The following is a 19,531-nucleotide window of genomic DNA, read 5'->3' as shown; positions in this document are numbered from 1 at the left end:
GTCAAGCGGAAATTCTGTAAGCAGAGACCCACTTGTGTATACGCCCTAATTAACCTTTCTCGCACATTTCCTGAAAGTCTTAAAGACTGTAAAGAACTAATGACAAGAGGAATTTTACTGACAGTAAAAGACAGGAAAAGAAGCTTTCATAAAATGCTAACTTTCAGTGCCTGGCTGAGAACCGGCACCCGCGGTCAATCGTTATTGTTGTCGCCATTATGAATTATCCTGACTGACCTTTTTTCAAGTGAAGTGTACTTTCATAGTTGTTTTCAGACATACAGCGTAGCAAGTATTTCGAGTACTGTATTCTAATATTATATAAGCACATTCATCTACAAAGCCGACTTGATGTATGATCTCCACATTTCCGTTTTTCGGATTCCAAAAGCGGTTAACGCCGCATCAGTCATGTATCATTAAACGTGACACAATGTGATATATTGCCGCAGCCCGATGCAAAGGGTCAAACGTTTACAAAGGTTTCAATGTGTTGACAGGTATGCGTTGGCCCTAATTAAAGCACTGGGAGCCAGCAGTTATTTTCATTGCTTCTACTCTGCAGTCTCTTTGTGGAATTAAGACCAGATGCAAAGTAGCTGAAAGGTTCCTCAATTGAGCATATTGATGGGACCCCTGAGAAGGCAAAGGCGGCGAGAAGATGTGTCTGAATGTGTCTAATTGTCCGTGACAGGATTAGAAGCACACGTCGATAAAGGTCAAAGTGAACGTCCATAATCCTATTATTTCCAACCATGTCTCCTTGTCTCACTGTTTCAACTTCCTTCTCATCGTCCTCCTCCGTTTTGCTGCTTTATCATTTTTTATATATTCCAAATTCACTCTCCGCAATGTGCCGACAGATGGCCTGAGCATAAAATGATGACGCTCTGCCGTGTGTTCTTCTCTTGCAAGCAACCGGCACACAACACAACACAAAGCCAGGAAGGATAAAGCCAGTCAAGCCTACAAATGGGAATTTTCATGTTTTTGTCTTTGGTCGTTCCTGACAATTAACATCGGTCCAGTGGAGAAAATGTTGGTGCCATTTGAGTTGTTATGATCCATTAAGCTTTATTGTGATATGCATTTAGTAACATACTGGACACCTATGTTTTCCACAGTGAAATATTAACAGGAATACAGCTTGGAATTTTTTTTAAATGTATCACTTTTGGGGGGGAAAATGACATTCAAATATGGTTCCATGTCCATGGAATGGAATGGAACGACCTATATTGTCATTATACAAGATTTACAACGAGATTGGAGAGCTTCTCCTTTCAGTGCAGTAGTCAAGTTAAAATAAGTATACAAGAGTAGAGTAAAAAAAGACAATTTCATTCATTCATTCATTCATTCATTTTCTACCGCTTTTCCTCACAAGGATCGCGGGGGTGCTGGAGCCTATCCCAGCTGTCTTCGGGCGAGAGGCGGGGTACACCCTGGACTGGTCGCCAGCCAATCACAGGGCACATATAGACAAACAACCATTCACACTCACATTCATACCTATGGACAATTTGGAGTGGCTAATTAACCTAGCATGTTTTTGGAATGTGGGAGGAAACCGGAGTACCCGGAGAAAACCCACGCATGCACGAGGAGAACATGCAAACTCCACACAGAGATGGCTGAGGGTGGAATTGAACCCTGGTGAAAAGACAATTTAACAATATATATACAAGATATATACAAGATATCTAAAATATACACATAGTATTGCACAGGAGCATATGCAGGAGCAGACATATTGCAGATATATTAATTTTAGTGCAATGATAAATGGGTCTTAGTGCAAATAACGACTGGTGTATACAGGTGAGTAAAGTCACATATGAGTGTATTGGGTTGTTATCAATAAATAAATATGATTGAGGCATTACGCTAATGACTGGGCACGTTGTATGTCTGAGTTCAGGGTGGTAATGGCTTCCTCCTGCCCACTAAAACCACTAAAGTCATCTTCTTCAGTGACGGAATGGAATCGTCTCTCAACAAGATAAAGAAAAAAAGATTAATGAAAAGATCCAGGTTATTCTTTAAATATAAAAATACATCTCAGCATTTATCCACATGGGTTGGTTTAAAATATGTAAACATGACCCCCGCATACTTTCTCACTTTTGTAGATTACTTTCTTTACTATTTTCTGTAATTCCAAATGTAATGTAATATAATTCAAAAAGGGACCCATAAAATGACATAAATTTGTCTTTTGCAAAAATGACAGCATTAAAAATTTCCATCGGGCTGATGGGATTTTCCGGTTTGTTTTCATGATGGGGTTGTCTCGAGTTCATACTGTATATAGAAGAGATATTTCAGAGGTAAACAAAAACCCAGATGGTTGGTTTCACAAAGGGGTTTGCTTCACGAACGCATGGGAAAAAAGGCAAAAAAATCAGTTGAAATGATGTCGACGGTCGGTAAGATCAACAATTAGACGAGTTAAACATAGTAGTGTCAAGCATGTTGCCCAAGCGGGTCAAAACAAACAATAAAAAAACAGAGTTAAAAAAAAAAAGGGAAAGCACTGAGCTTGTTTCGTGGTGTGAACTCACTCAGAAATGATTCCATCACAGAAATCATAGCCTGACCAACGAGTGACCCCATTTTCTTTGCAAATAAGATGAATGTAGGACGCCAATTTCAAATTTAAACTCATTTGCCTGCTAAAAGCCTTGCGTCCTTATGATTACAGGCTGGCATCAAACTGTCCATATGGTGCTGTGTGCTCGGGTAAAGTAAGAATTGTGTGTTATTCTCTGCTATTTGTTAATTAACTGACGAGCAAACATTACAACTACTGCTGTTCTAATTGTGGTTTATAGCTTAATTTGACAAAGATATAACGAAAATAAGATTTACAGTTAAAATATCAATTATGCTGCTAATGATATTCCCAAGGTTACCTACTGTTACACATAAAATGGCGTCGACGTCTACCCTTCACGTCACGTATGCTGCACTGGAACACTTCCCTGGCGTAAGTCTTACAGTTCTTATGTTGTAAAGCATCGGTCTCAAACACGCGGCCCGCGGGCCAAATGTGGCCCGCCGGACACTACTTTGAGGCCCCCGCCTTCATATGAAAGTTTAATGTTAGTGCGGCCCGCGCAAGTTTGATATGGATGCTGTATGGTATCATGTACCCAGAAAAAATTATTACGTTTGATTAATGTTCATGTTAAAGGTTAAATAACTGTTAATAGTTATCCTCCCTATCCGTGTGGAAGTGGTAAGTTTTTGGCTATTTAAAGTTTAAAGGAAATAACTTGAAGGCTACCGTTTAGGTCGCTAGCTCTCTAGTTTGCGAGTTAGCATGTGTCTCAAGACCCTGCAGTTGCGCAATATGTTGTAAATAAAAAGAGTATAAATGTGACTTCTAGAAATGTTCACTTCTCGACAACTCTGCCGATGTCCTAAAGGAGGGAAAATATGTTCCCACCGTTTTTACTTACTTTCTCAACACAGGTTGTCAAGTAAATTCCAAAACATCTGGCGCCCATAAAGCAATTTTAACAATTATTATTACTAAGGAAGAAAAACACAAAAATGGATTTATTTCTGAATAATGACTTGAAATAATAAATTGCTTCGCATAAGGCAATATAACAACACACATTTGTACAGTATGTGTTTGTTTACGCTTGGAGCTCAATGCAAATGTGCTATGTCTGAAAATGGACTGGATTAGAATAGATAGCCACTGGGCAGTGACAATCAAATTAGGCATTTTATTGTGTGCGGTTACACTGGGGGGGGGGGTGAGTTTGAAAAAAAAAAAAAAACACATTATAATATAATTACTGGCCACGGGGGGCACCATGGTGCAAAGGAAAATACTCAAATTTATTAATCACTGTTTAGCTGAATGTTATAATGACTTCCTTTATATTCAAATTATAAGAAAGAACAATTATTACCACTCCCAACAGTTTAGTAAAATACGTAAAATACATAAAATATTTTTCATTCCGAAGATGCATTCAAAGCTACTGTGAATGATGTGTAGTATTGTATATTATGTATTATAATTCCTCATGCCAAGCTGAAACTCACCTCTGAACCCCCACTGTCACTTCCTATCCACCCGCCATTCTGCTCCCATTGGGAACATATTTATTGCTATTATTGCTCTTCTTAGTATCTTATTAAATGGCTTATTATCTATTATATTTGGTAATATCCGCATCAAGGGGTGTTATTTCATGTTTAGAGGGCTCGAATAACATAAACAGGTTTTCTATGCTGCATTTATAAATAGGAAATCCTACTTCACAAAAATTCACTTATCGTGGATATCCTGGAACCAATTAACAGTGATAAAGGAAGGATTAGTGTACTCCTGTCACTACAATATCAAATATCTGTAGGTCGAAAACTTCTTACAACGGGTAGTTTTGTCGACAACCGCTTGTGTCGACTTCAGTTAGCCAGTCTGAGGAGACGCCGAGATAAGTGGGGCTTGCAACCCCCCCCCCCACGATCTTTTGTTTGTGCATTATTATTCCCAATGAAGCACTCTTGTAGTGTAATGACTGTCAGCACCTCAAGATCAGTTTAATCCCATCATGCTCATTCGCCGCCAGCTAACTCGGATCCGTCAATGCAACCTTGATGCCACTCATGGTGTCCAAGGTTCGAGATCAAATATTCAAATAACATCCCATATCTTAAAAAAAGAAAAAAAAAATACAATTTCACTCATTACTCATGTTCCTCTGGCCTCCAAAAGAAAAGTTTGGAATGTTGGATGGGGAAAAGGAACACCAACAAAGAGGAGGGTTGTATTTACGTATTGTGTAATTATCAGTCTGCAAAATAGCTCCCTTTGTTTATTTATTCATTCATTTTCTTATTTTCTTATCCTCACGAGGTGTGCTGGAGCCTATCCCAGCTGTCTTCGGACGAGAGGCGGGGTACACCGATTTACTCACGTGGCAATACGACCTTATTGATACTGTCACATCAGTGTGAAGGGATTATAGGGGTGCTATTTCCTGTCAAGAGGGCTCTAATAATGATTCATTCGTATATTCATTTTCTACCGCTTCTCCCCACGTGGGTAGCGGGGGGTGCTGGAGCCTATCCCAGCTGTCTTTCAACGACAGGCGGGGTACACCCTGGACTGGTGGCCAGCCAATCACAGGGCACATATAGACAAACAACCATTCACACTCACATTCATACCTATGGACAATTTGGAGCGGCCAATTAACCTAGCATGTTTTTGGAATGTGGGAGGAAACCCACGCATGCGCGGGGAGAACATGCAAACTCCACACAGAATTAGCCGAGGGTGGGATTGAACTCGAAGTCTGCGCGCTAACCACTCTTCCACCGTGCAGCCTTTGTTTATTTATTTATTTTTTTTACAAAATTCTTACAGAATAGGCATGAACATTAACATAGGAAAGAAACTGACACACGTACTGTTTGTGTCCTTGCCTTGCAGGGTCATTAGAACAAAATAAGTGATTTTCTATGTCTCATTTTGTGTATGCATTTATTGAAAGATAATCAAAGTTGCTTATGTAAGGATAAAAAAAAGCACATTGCTTCAATTTATTATAGAAAAAGGAAGCTTTGTAAATGGAAATTGGCTGTGCTATACTGTATGGAGTGCACTGATGTACACATAACATGTGTAGAAGATAATTACTTTTATATAAGCCTTACATATACTCATCACCAGCAGGACATCAGCTCAAGACGGACCATAAAATAATTCATATTCATGAATGTATTTATCGGAAGCGATCAATAGGAATATCACCAACGTGCATGCTTAATTGTTTTAGATCTTTTAGTGTGTCTGGTGGCTGGATTTCTATGATGCAGCTCGTGTGTGTGTGTGATATTGCATGGTGTCCCACTGTGCCATCACCTGGAGTCAATGTCATAAAGATAAATCTTGTCGGAGTGAAAACTTGGCAAAGCGCAGTGTCGAGGTTGCGCATCAGCAGCGATGTATCAGTCACACTTTGAGACTGAACTTTTCTGCCAGGCGTCGTGAAAAATGTGCAAGAGCTCTGGAGGGGAGAACCGCAGATGAGCTCACGATTCATATCGACGCATATTTGGCTTGATTTGCAGCGCAAACGATGCAATGATAAATAAGTAAGACTTTCTCGGATTAAGCACCGATCCCACAGGGGAAAAAATTCCACTTTTCATGTCTTGAGTAAAGCTGCCATCTTTTATTTCATTGATGTTGTTGTGTGCTTTGTATTCCACCTTTGTTGTTTTTTCTTCTTGAAAAGCAGCAGGAAGTTGTGAAAGTCTTTTATGAAGTCAACTTCTAATCTGTCATCTTTATCTGAAACCGACTCTTCAAGCGCTTTGTATTGCCTCACATGTGCGTCAAAGTTTGACTTTGAGCCAGGAAGAGAGCAGCCAGTCGTACCTTTGGTCGCCGCCCCGCTGAGTTTGTAAAGGCCCACGGCGTTTATGTTCATCGATGCCCTGACTTTTAACTACCTGCTGTTCTCGCTGTTTTTGATCAACTTCTGTCAGCAGGATGAAGAATGAACGGCGCTGTGGCATGCTGGGAAATCTATTTTTAAAAACTGTTTTTTGTTCTAATGTTTGCTGGTCAGTCAACGGAATACTTTTTGGCACAATAAAACAATAAACATGAAAGTACAACAATAAAGAATTACATTAATCCCCCGTGTGTCATGGTTAATTGGTTCCAGACTTCACCGTGATAAGTGAATTTCCACAAAGTAGGACTTTCATATAAGTGCATCCCATAATCAGTTCACAGTTCCACATGTCCAAAAGGAGTAGGAAGAAGCAAAGCTTATTAAATTCTACCCCTCCATCTGGTACTTTTACAATCAGTAACTGTTACATTTGTTCACTTCCTGCTTTCTTAATTTCTTAATAAATAGTTTTTTTTAATGATAATTTTGTTTTTGTTTTTTGTCACATACCGAGTGAAGATTGTTTTTATAGTTATTAGCCCATATTTCCACACAATAAGTAAGATATGATAGAACCAGAGAGCAATAAAGTGTGTGGAGTGATTTCTGATTGAGAACAAATTTTGCATTGTTCAATATTGAAATATTTCTTGCCACTTTATGTTGTATATTTGTAATATGAGGCTTCCAGCTAATATTTTCATCTATTGTGATCCCCAGAAATGTATTTTCCTTCACCCTTTCAATGTCTACACTGTCTATTTGTATGTGCCTTTCTGCTGTTAGCAAACAGCATGATTTTAGTTTTATTTAGGTTCAAGGACAATCTATTATTATCAAACCATCTTTTTAATTTCACCATTTCTTCTCTGTACTCCCACCGGAACAAAAAGCAGTGGTATCATCAGCAAATAATACCAGCTTTAAGTCTTTTGTTACTTTGGAGATATCATTGATGTACAAGTTGAACAATTTTGGTCCCAGTATTTGACCCCTGGGGTACTCCGCACATAATATATGAACTTGCAGATGTGTATTCTCCTAGCTTTACGTATTGTTTCCTGTCAGCTGAGTAGGTTTTCACCCAGTTCAGAACTAATCCTCTTATTCCGTACCCTTCGAATTTAGTTATTAGGATGTCATGATTGATTGTATCAAAGATCATGTCAGATCCATGAATACTGCGGCTGCGTACTTCCTGTGATCTATCTAGGTTTTCCATAGTTGGAGCATAGAAAACCTACAACCTTTAAAATAAGCTTTATTAATCATTATTAGAGCCCTCTTGACAGAAAATAGCACCCCTATAATCCCTTCACACTCATATTATTCAAAATAGACATAATGAGTGTGTTGCTATAAATGTGTTGATGTGACAGTATCAATAGGGTCGTATCGTCACGTGATGAAATCTATATTTTTACTTTTTTTTATTGTTTTTGACTACTCATCCATCAACATACACATTTGAAACAGTAACCGGCTTTAGCTCATCAGTGATTCTTAATTCCTTGTTCCGACAATCTGCATATTCACTGTCACATTTTGCACGATTAAGCGTAAAATCTGCTCTGCCGGGGTCGGAGCGACCTCATGTTACACCCAACCACTGTCTAAACCAATATCACGCCCGGCTGGGTACTGAGTTACAATATTGGAGATTTCTGCAGTCTCTATCATGAACCATTTAATATCTACTTCACTATTGTATTGGACTTGGACGATCCCACAGTCCCCGGTGATGAAATAAATTCATATTGGACATAAATAAAGCATGGACCTTGGGTGGTGGAGCATTAAAAATAGCAGCACTTGAGAGGGAAATTGGGGGAGATTTTCTCATGCAGCTTTGTCACCAAACCATATGCACTCGCTGGATCGGATACAGATGAAGGACCTGCTCCTTCGGGCGGAGTCAACCGAGATGATGTTCCTGTGCTGAATACCATTCCTTACTCCTTCAAACTGTTTTTATCCCGCTGAATAAGATTGCTTAAGCTCCAAGAACAAAATAAGTTGCTCACTTAGCCAACTACATTTATTGGACTCCGAATATTGGATTTTACCATTAGGCGAGGATATTGATGGAAAAGCAATATGCTGTAGCATAGTCCCAGGCATCCAATCAGATTGCTCTAATATTATTATAGCCATGCCCGAGGGTGTATACTGGCATGTGGTTGCATACATCCTGCAGCAATTCACTTTAGTAATATTATTATGTCTTTCATGCTGGTGAACAAAACAAAACAAATGTGAGTGTCAATGCTTGGTTGTTTGTGGCCACCAGCCTCTTGTCTAAAGTCTGCTGGGATAGGCTCCAGCATTCTCCTGCAAAAATGCAGGGATGGATGTCGGTAACAGCTGTCACTGCATATCTATTAGAACGGTCATGCAGTAGTGTGTCAGTAGTATCAGGTGTACTCTCTGTACCATTGTTGTCTGCACAGGGGTGTACTAATGGCCCTTAAGGTGTACTACTATCTCCACGTAGAGTGGAAACCAGGGGTGCACATTCTTAGATTAGAAACCAGGACTACAGACCATCAGTGACCTTTAACCAAGTAATGATTTCATGATAGTGACAGTATGACCCCGGAATACATGAATATTTTGGCTTTCATGGCTCATGCGTACAGTGGTAAACAAAATTAAATTCATGCTATTTTTTCTTGAAAAATATTTGAAAATAGGCTGCACGGTGGAAAGTGGTTAGCGTGCAGGCTTCACAGCTAGGAGACCCGGGTTCAATTCCACCCTCGGCCATCTCTGTGTGGAGTTTGCATGTTCTCCCCGTGCATGCGTGGATTTTCTCCGGGTACTCTGGTTTCCTCCCACATTCCAAAAACATGCTAGGTTAATTAGCGACTCCAAATTGTCCATAGGTATGAATGTGAGTGTGAATGGTTGTTTGTCTATATGTGCCCTGTGATTGGCTGGCCAACCTTTGAACACCTCTGACATACATGCATGATTCTAACCAACAATTAAGATAAGAAGCAAATCCTCTGTCTTATCATCAATGTTGCACTCATCCACCCCCAGTCTCTCTCTCTCTCTCTCTCTCTCTCTCTCTCTCTCTCTCTCTCTTTCACTCTCTCTCTCTTTTGGTGGTCTCAGTCTGCTGAACGCGCTGTCACTGTGATGCACTCTCAACTTGGATTGGCCACCAACGCTTTCCCTCTTTTGCCTTCATTTCTGCAAAGAAATATCGCTTCCCGGTGAAAATGACCTGAGAGACATCCATCAGGGGCTGCTGTGACGTGGGCGGCATTTGGGTGCGTGAACACCGGCGAGCGCTTCACAGAAGAAGCGCAGGTGGATGACTGGATAGATAGATAGATGGATGAATGGATGGCTGCTTTTCCAATGATGGACTTGACATAAAAAGTAAGTAGTTTTCAATGAATCAATCATCACAGTATTAATATTCTTGTATCGCCTCGGCTCAGTTTAAAGTCACTAGAAGGGGTTTTAAAAAGAGTTGACATGAAACCTTACCAATGTTGTTATCATGGACAGCGGAGTCTTAATTAAAGATGAAATGTCTGCTATAACCCAAAGGGTGCCAATTAACACTGATGCCATAACACCCATAAAGCCTCTGAGATTTCAATAATTGTATTATGCACGTCGGCTTTCCCTGACAGCTCACGCATATGAATAACCCCTTCAGAGACCGTTTCTGAAATGTACGCTTGTACAATCTTAATAGGGTGAAGGAAAGAGCCATAATTCATTCTCTAAATTCAATAAATTCATTTCATAAGAGTGAAGCTCTACATGTCATTAACCACTTCCACACTGAATTTGATGTACAGTGTATATATAGAGTGAACACCTCTTAAAATATCGATATACATATATATGTAAATAAATACAATTAAAATGAACTTGAATTAAATTGAAAAATAAGTGGCCGTGCCAGAGCCCAGACCTAAGCCCCTCGCAACTGGAAAGCTTTTGACAAATAATCCCCAGTCTATCTATTTTCCATCCACACATTCAAGTCAATGCGTCTCCATTTAAAGCATGTTAGACATAGTAATTTTTTTCAGTTTAATTCGACAGGTTGTATTTAATTTGAACCATAATTTTTCATATTCTAGTGATAGGACTCATTCAAGTCAGACTCCATTTACTGCATGGCGTGGCAACGTCAGAGGTGTTTGTCCCCATGATCGATTGAATAAACATTTGTCTTCGGTTGCGAGCAACACAGTGCCCTACTCGTTTCCTCTCAAAACTGCCATTTTGCATGTATGCACGCAACACTACGCATACATTGATTGATGATTTTGACCCACATGGGTGGGTTAAGAGTTTGGGTATACAGCAACATGATAATCACTGATTATGATTCGATGACCCTTGCAGACAGCTGACATACAACGTAAACCTGACAGTGGCGGTCATTGATTATGTTGCCTTGAAACTGTTGCGATGGATCTTATATTATTCCTTTCTCGTTCCCTTCTAGGTGTCTCCCTTCAGCTGAGATGTGATACTTCCTCGCACCTTGTTTTGCAAACGTAGACCCCCTCCCAGCAGTTATGGCACTGGATCAATGGTCCTTTCTTTCACCTCCACCCAACATGACTATACCTGAACCCCTCTTGTACGACAGCTTCCTCCAAGGGAACGACTCAAGCCTGGACCTAAACCTGACCGGTGAAATAAGGGAGTCTCACCAGGACAAGACCAGCTCAGTCGTCATCACTTTCATCTATTTCATCGTATGTGCGGTGGGACTATGCGGCAACGCTTTGGTCATCTACGTGATCCTGCGCTATGCCAAAATGAAGACGGTGACCAACATATATATTCTGAACCTAGCGGTGGCAGACGTGCTGTGCATGATGAGCCTGCCGTTCATCGCCTTGCAGCTGGCGCTGGTGCACTGGCCCTTCGGCGAGGTGTTGTGCAGGGTGATCATGACTGTGGGTAGGTGGTCAGCGGGTGCACGCTTCACGACGCAGCAGCGCTTTATCTGAGCAAAGCAATTTAAGGCTCCACAGGAGGAAAATTACACAAAAAATATTGTCTGTAACTGTTCACATTTAGACTAAAAAATGGATTATTCCTAAAAAGGCATCTTATCAGTGAATAATATCCGTTTGCATCCAATTACAAATCTGTTGACATTTGCATCTGGAACTGCGGACCCGGACATTCACTTGTGACAAGGATCATTCCAACTTAGCCTTCCGCAGATACCATCCCACTTCCGACACCACAGAATCCTGCTTTTTGACATGAGAGTCAGATTTTGTAGACAACCACTACAATAAATATTCCCTTCGGCAAGAAGTCAGATTTCTGAGGGATTCCGTGTCAGTCGCACATCAAGGGGCCTTCCAACTGGGCGGCTACCGATCCCACTTCTGGCACCAATCGTCAAGTAGTGCCCACAACCTGAATTTGCACATTGCGACCAACAACAACCAACAACTTACTTACTTCCGATCGCACGTACACCCGTCGTGTTGCGCTAATGCTAACATTGCTGTATATTCATTCATTCATTCATTCATTTTCTACCGCTTTTTCCTCACAAGGGTCGCGGCGGTGCTGGAGCCTATCCCAGCAGTCTTCAAACGAGAGGCGGGGTACATCCTGGACTGGTGGCCAGCCAATCACAGGGCACATATAAACAAACAACCATTCACACTCACATTCATACCGATGGATAATTTGGAGTCGCTAATTAACCTAGCATGTTTTTGGAATGTGGGAGGAAACCGGAGTACCCGGAGAAAACCCACGCATGCACGGGGAGAACATGCAAACTCCACACAGAGATGGCAGAGAGTGGAATTGAACCCTGGTCTCCTCGCTGTGAGGTCTGCGCGCTAACCACTCGACCGCCATGCCGCCCAATTGTAATACAATAACTGTCTAAATAGAGTAGCAAGCATGGCGATGGTGGCCTCCTGGTGCATGTACAGGTACACCCTGGACTGGTGGCCGGCCAATCACAGGGCACATATAGACAAACAACCATTCACACTCACATTCATACCTATGGACAATTTGGAGTTGCTAATTAACCTAGCATGTTTTAGGAATGTGGGAGGAAAACCGGAGTACCCGGAGAAAACCCACGCATGCACGGGGAGAACATGCAAACTCCACACAGAGATGGCCGAGGGTGGAATTGAACCCTGGTCTCCTAGCTGCGAGGTCTGCGCGCTAACCACTAGACCGCAAAATAGTCACTGTAGGGGGAGCTGTAGATTAAAAACGGCGTATCTGTTGCAATATTAACTTTGCATATAGTGTGCTTGACAAGATTTGGATCATTTTCCTGTCATGATTAATGATTCCTTCCAATTAAATTATGAATACCAACACTTGAGTTCCAAGTCCGTTATCGTCACTGCAATACTTTGAAACTAATTCACATTTAATTATTTCTATTTCATGAAAAGCACTGGTGACGACTGACAATTTCTCCTCTTCTTCCTCCTCCAGACTCGCTCAATCAGTTCACCAGCATCTTTTGCCTCATGGTGATGAGCATCGATCGATACTTGGCCGTGGTTCACCCCATTAGGTCGACAAAATGGCGGAAGCCCCGCATAGCCAAGTTAATCAACATGACAGTGTGGGGTGTGTCGCTGTTAGTCATCCTACCTACAATGATCTTCAGCGGCCTGGACAAGGTGCCGGTATGCGGCATCATTTGGCCCGAGCCCCAGGATGTCTATTACACCGCCTTCATATTTTACACCTTCTTCATTGGATTCTTCCTACCGCTGGCTGTCATCTGTTTGTGTTACCTTCTCATCATAGTCAAGGTAAGAACATGCTCATCGCAAAAGCACAATGCACTTTCACGGTACAATGACAATATTTACAAAAGGAGTCGGAAGAAGCTGATGTAATCCGACTCAGCGTTTCAGTATCTTATCGTACTTGTCTGGGTTTAAACGTTATACAATCCAACCCGTTTAAGATTGGTTGATAACTGAAAATAGCTATTGCTTACATGCTAATTCAAGGAATGTCAGCTATTGTTGGATCTCTTGGCGACTGAATGTGAAGTAGTTGGGATGACAATCAGCATCTCCAAATCCGAGTCCATGGTTCTCGATTGGAAAAAGGGCAGATCACCATCTCCAGGTTGGGGATGAGATCCTGCCCCGAGATGAGGAGTATTAGGACTTCCTTGACACCTCGTTCTTGTTCAGGGCACTTCCAACCGGTAGGAAGACCCAGGATACAGTACAGTGGATCCTCTTAATTGTTTGGAATTCCTCCGGTTCCACAGGGAGGAGCCGGACAAAGTAGTCTGGGCTTACGACCTCGGAAAACTGATGAATGATTGGATGGATAGACGGAAGGAACCTATTGCTTCCCATACATCCTGGAGAGATCGATTTCAGTCGTTTATGAAATTACAGATGGATTATTATTATGGAAATGGTTCATCGACAGAAATGGCGGTCTAGTGGTTAGCGCGCAGACCTCACAGCTAGGAGACCAGGGTTCAATTCCACCCTCGGCCATCTCTGTGTGGAGTTTGCATGTTCTCCCCGTGCATGCGTGGGTTTTCTCCGGGTACTCCGGTTTCCTCCCGCATTCCAAAAACATGCTAGGTTAATTGGCCACTCCAAATTGTCCATAGGTATGAATGTGAGTGTGAATGGTTGTTTGTCTATATGTGCCCTGTGATTGGCTGGCAACCAGATAGGCTCCAGCACCCCCCGCGACCCGCGGTAGAAAATGAATGAATGACTGACTGATATGTTCCTCGTTGCCAGGTGAAATCATCAGGCATGCGCGTGGGTTCAACCAAGCGCAAGCGTTCGGAGCGCAAAGTGACACGGATGGTCTCCATCGTCGTTGCCGTCTTCGTCCTCTGCTGGCTACCCTTCTACATTTTCAACGTCACCTCCGTCACCGGCTCCATTAACCCCACGTCTGCCGTGAAGAGCACTTTTGATTTTGTGGTGGTGCTGGGCTACGCCAATAGTTGCGCCAACCCCATTCTCTACGCCTTCTTGTCAGACAACTTCAAGAAGAGTTTCCAGAAGGTGCTGTGCCTGAAAAAGGTAGCGGGCTTGGATGAGATGGAGCGCAGCGACAGCAGAGCGGACAGGAGCCGCATGGTTAATAATGCATTAATCATCAACGCCAACTTGGAGGCTCACAACGCGGCGCTGCTCAATGGCGAGCTGCAAACCAGCATTTGAGGCGCCTGGGATCGGAAGAGGCGGTCGGCCACTGACTACTTCTGCAGCGAGCGATGTAATAGTTGACCTTATGGACTAACAGGAATCTAAACAATTTCACAACAGAGGCCAGAGAAGGTCCACTGACCCCCAGCTCATGACTGTTTGAGCAGATGAGGCAACTTGATCTGGTTGACCTCAAGCAGAATAACACAGCAAGCCTGTTGACTGACATCGAACATTATTTGCACCGATGCTTACGTCACTAACGTGGTGCCATGGTGGAAACTACACCCAGTCGGGTTTCTATTGGAGATAGACGGCGACCATACTGCTTAATGGTGTGTATGTGTGTGTGACGGTGGGGAGATGTTTGGAAGTCATTAAGCACTGTTATGGTTAAATGGGAGACATGCTGAGGAAGCCAAACATATTAACAGAAGACAGCCAGCGACTCCCAAAGATAAAACTAAAAACCACAAAAAAATAAATAAATAAATAATGCTCGGTGGTAATGATCTGTTACACCGGCCGAGCCTTTAGAAGATCACCAGAGCAACAAACTCCCGACGACGCCATGTTAGTTCCTAAATAATGAAACACGTTGGCCGTCAGCCGAGGGATGCTGCACTGATCCGTAACTCTTCAACGGTCCGGTGGCGAAACAAATTGGCAGCAGAGGTGACCTCACTTGATTCCAAACAGTTCGGTGATGTAAATAGGAATATGATTTTCGCCAACCTGGCGCACGTGTAAACAAAAGGTCGGTAAATTTGTGTCCGGGTTTTCAACATGGAACTTCTCACAAACGTGCTCTTTGCTGCATACAGCATCACTGTACAGGCTAATCACGCATAGAACACCTTTCATGGCTTTTGACAATGATTATGCTAACGCAAGGCCACCTTTCTCGGCTTTTTAGATGGTTTAGCCTTGCAAAACAGCCCATATGAATATGAATATGACCATGAGACCCTTTTTTTCTGCACTCAGACTTTCTAATTTTCTTAAACGTATTGCTGTAGGATTTGATTTAGACTAGGGGTCTCAAACTCAATTTACTTGGGGGCCACTGGAGCTTGGGTGAGACTGGGCCGCATCAGGTTTTCCAAAAACAAAAAAAACGCATTTATTAAAAACAAAAAATTAAAAAAAACTTCGCTTTGGTTCCAATTTTCTACAAGAATATCTTATTTTTTATTTTTCTACCCAAAATAAGATGAAAAATAAATAAACAAATCAAGAATAAAGAAAATCAATCAATCAGTAATAAATAAATAAATATAATAATAATAAAAAAACAGCAAATAATAAAAACTTAAGAAACCACATATAGTTGGTGGGTAGACAAATTATTTTTTTCAGATTTAAATGAACAAAGCATTATTAGAGCCCTGTAGACATGACAAAACACGACTATAGTCACATTTATACTCTTTTTTTTATTTACAACATATTGCGCAACTGCAGGGTCTTGAGACACATGCTAAAACTAGCAAACTAGCGAGCTAGCGACCTAAGCGGTATCCTTCAAGTTATTTCCTTTAAACTTAAATCGCCCAAAACGTACCACTTCCACACGGATAGGGAGGATAACTATTAACAGTTATTTAACCTTTAACATGAACATTAATCAAACGTAATAATTTTTTCCGGGTACATGATACCATACAGCATCCATATCAAACTTGCGCGGGCCGCACTAACATTAAACTTTCATATCAAGGCCGGGGCCTCAAACTAGTGTCCGGTGGGCCACATTTGGCCCGCGGGCCACATGTTTGAGACCCCTGATTTAGACAAAGGAGCAAGGGACCCATTTTCCCTTATTGATCTCGGAACCTGCTGACTAAAAATTGAGTCAGAATTTAAAGTTGAGGTGCTCAGAAAGCGTGCTTATTTTTTGCAGTGTTCAATTCCCGCTAGTATATCCTAAAAGATAATTGTACAATAAAACCTTGTTGGGGCCGCATAGGAACGACATGCATGTTAGCTTCACTCCAAATTGTCCATAGGTATGAATGTGAGTGTGAATGGTTGTTTGTCTATATGTGCCCTGTGATTGGCTACATCACAGCAACCCCTGGGCGGGGGGGGGGAATAATAACATTTCTTATGTGATTCCCATTTTGTAGATTTAATTATCCGTTAAGCGGGAGAGAGCCCAATGCCCTTTTCGGTTCTATCAAACGATTTGTGCACAGTGACCTTTTGTTCCGCGGAGATCTGGAGGTTCGCTAAGGCTCTGTGATACAAATGAGGTCATCCTGCAGTGTCAGGTTGACTTTGAAGCACATTGCTGCTTCGGTCACGAACCATCAAGCAGTGATACACATTGGCAGACAATTAGAATACTTTACACTGCGTGTATTCTTTTTTTGTAGTCCTTTGTGTACCTTTAACAAATTTGGTAATGGCATTTTCCGTATAGTAGAATGAAATTGCAGCAGCTCAATTTTCAGTGTAAGACAGTATGACAGTACAAAATATAGAAATTAGAAGAATAAATAATATTAAATAACGAAGAGTCTACATCGTAGAGGACGATTGGTTGCCTTGGTTACATGGTCTTGTTGAGGGAGATGATGGCAAGAAAGGAAAGAAACTGTTTTTTAGTTTTTGTTAATTAATGGTAATGGTTTAATTTCATTTGAACATGCATCAGATTACAATTGAGTGCATCCCATAATCAGTTCACAGTTCCACATGTCCAAAAGGAGTAGGGAGAGGCAAAGCTTATTAAATCCTACCCATCCGTCTGGTACTTTTACAAGCAGTAACTGTTACATTTGTTCACTTCCTGCTTTCCTAATATAGTTTAAGTTTTAAATTAAATTAAATTAAATTAAATTAAATTAAATTAAATTAAATTAAATTAAATTAAATTAAATTAAATTAAATTAAATTAAATTAAATTAAATTAAATTAAATTAAATTAAATTAAATTAAATTTTATTTTATTTTATTTTATTTTATTTTATTTTATTTTATTTTATTTCACGTACCGAAGTATGAGGTGATATGAGTATCCAATGACATAATGGGTACCATAGTAAGTGTCAATATAGTGATATATATAGCACATCATGACTGGTTCAAGACTCTTCATCCTTGTATTTAGCAAACATCAACTTGGTAGGGAAATGATTATAACAGCCCCCAAACTACATTTAACCACACATTTGCATTTTCCACAGACGGAAGAGCTTTGAATACCAGATATCTGAATTATGAATCAGGATGATATTGTGAAGTATTTTTGGAATTCAGCACATTTGGTTGTTGTTTGCACACTGCAAGGATCCATTTGTGCAGCGGTCGGCTTGGCCTGAATACTGAGTGCTTCTACACAATAGACCACGTACGGTCACGTGTTTGCATAATGATGTCTGCATATAAAGAAGAGATAACGTTCTACCTCGTGATGCATCGCACAGACGTAAACTCGCCTCAGTGGTGCTCTTCACCAACAGAACGGCTCATCGGCACCATTCCATTGTCCAAAGGCTGCATGGAAAACTATTTTTCACATGGATGCCCCTGTGTAGATAAAACCAAATCCTTGTGTATTCCATCTGATTCTGTGTACTCCCACTGTATGTCCACTCACTCTTTGTTTCGTATGCGCAAAATCATATGAACAGATCTAGTCATGGTGCATTGGACTGACACGAAGTGAAACATCCTGAAAGGCAAGACTTTCAGTGCCGTCGGCTGTTCCGACCTAACGTACTAAATGGGCCGTTCTGACGATTAATCCATGTTGACAAGATGGTTGATCCAAATCTAATATAAATGTAGCCTAATGATATGTCACATGTAGACGCCCAAAAAGGGTACAAAGAAGATCTAAGTTGAAACGAGGTCAGATAATGAAAAAGTATTCCGTAATTTGGGTTGCCATGTAGCTCAGCTCCACACCGTGTGTCGATGCTGTGTGTGTGCCTGCCAATGTATAGTGTAAAAAAAAAAAAAAAAAAAACACATAAAGAAGAAGCTTCTTGCCTTCTCTTGTTTTCTATTCAACTTATTTGTGAAGGGCTAGAACGTGCAGCGTTCGATATCAAGTCAATGTATCACGAGATGTATCACGGAAGGGGTTGCATGTCACACCCTGTGTGTGAGTACACCCATCACAGTCACACACACACACACTTGTATAACAATGTAGCTTGATATCCATTTCATCGTACCCACTCATGAATTATGGATAAAGTACTTTTCCATGCAGTGTATTTACTCAATGTGCCTTGTAACTAAACAAGCGTACAGCAAAGCAACACATGTCTTTCAAAGGCCTTTGTACTACTATAGTCTAGTCCATGAGCGAAACCAAGGTTATGTTGCTTATGTCGGTGTTTTAATGTGAAGTGCAGAATCTGTGACTACTGTTGATAGAATATAAAAAAAAAAAGATCATTGATTGTATAAGACAATCTCTGTGATTAAAAACACAGGACACTTCCTGCTCCCGTTGTGTATTGTTTTTATCCCTGCCAAGTACCCCCTCTAAGTGCGTTACCATGCAGTATTTTAGCTGACTACAATATGAATAAGGCTTGCAAAATGCTTTTCAGCATCTACTCTGATACTTGGATTCTTTTAAAAGCATTTTCATTTCATTTATTTATGCCAAGGACCACGTGCACGTACTTTTGTCTCCGGAAAGCAAGTCATCTGCAAGCAGACGCTGAAGTTCAGCTCATCAGAGACGCAGCTTGGTGGCAATGTGGGGAGGGGGGGTGGGGGTCTTTCAAACCAAAGAGCCCCAATCAATGAGTACAAGGATAGTGGAGATGATACTTATTTTTAAGTGGATTCTTGTGTACTTTATCATGCAGTTATTATTTTGAAAAATGACAAATAAAGCTCAAACATTTTATTTTTTTATTATTGCACCCTCCCCGACTCCTTTAAACT

General features: G+C 41.1%; 2 protein-coding genes across 3 annotated transcripts in view; one reads left to right on the top strand and one right to left on the bottom strand.

Annotated features, from left to right (window-relative positions):
* The window catches only part of LOC131109643 (zinc transporter ZIP11-like), a 72,567-nt gene that overhangs the window by 44,419 nt on the left and 8,617 nt on the right, over positions 1-19,531 (bottom strand). The window lies entirely within an intron of this gene.
* sstr2a (somatostatin receptor 2a) lies at positions 9,546-19,330 on the top strand. 2 transcript variants are annotated; one of them, XM_058061852.1, is made up of 4 exons: positions 9,546-9,712; positions 10,915-11,378; positions 12,909-13,234; positions 14,201-19,330. In XM_058061852.1, the coding sequence occupies exons 2-4, from the start codon at positions 10,988-10,990 to the stop codon at positions 14,630-14,632; spliced, it is 1,149 nt and encodes a 382-aa protein (XP_057917835.1). In that variant the 5' UTR covers positions 9,546-9,712; positions 10,915-10,987; the 3' UTR covers positions 14,633-19,330. The 2 variants fall into 2 exon arrangements, with proteins under 2 accessions (XP_057917835.1, XP_057917834.1); XM_058061851.1 differs by having other exon boundaries at positions 9,546-9,824.

This window comes from Doryrhamphus excisus, chromosome 22, assembly GCF_030265055.1.
Source record: "Doryrhamphus excisus isolate RoL2022-K1 chromosome 22, RoL_Dexc_1.0, whole genome shotgun sequence".
Lineage (NCBI taxonomy): Eukaryota > Metazoa > Chordata > Actinopteri > Syngnathiformes > Syngnathidae > Doryrhamphus > Doryrhamphus excisus.
Note: the sequence above shows the minus strand (reverse complement) of the source record. Positions and strands in the feature narration are given on the sequence as shown.

Coding starts and splice junctions, on each gene's coding strand:
- sstr2a (XM_058061852.1), top strand. CDS start 10,988: ATGGCACTGGATCAATGGTCCTTTCTTTCACCTCCACCCAACATGACT. Junction 11,379..12,908: donor CAGGGTGATCATGACTGTGG/GTAGGTGGTCAG, acceptor TTCCTCCTCCAG/ACTCGCTCAATCAGTTCACC. Junction 13,235..14,200: donor ACCTTCTCATCATAGTCAAG/GTAAGAACATGC, acceptor CCTCGTTGCCAG/GTGAAATCATCAGGCATGCG.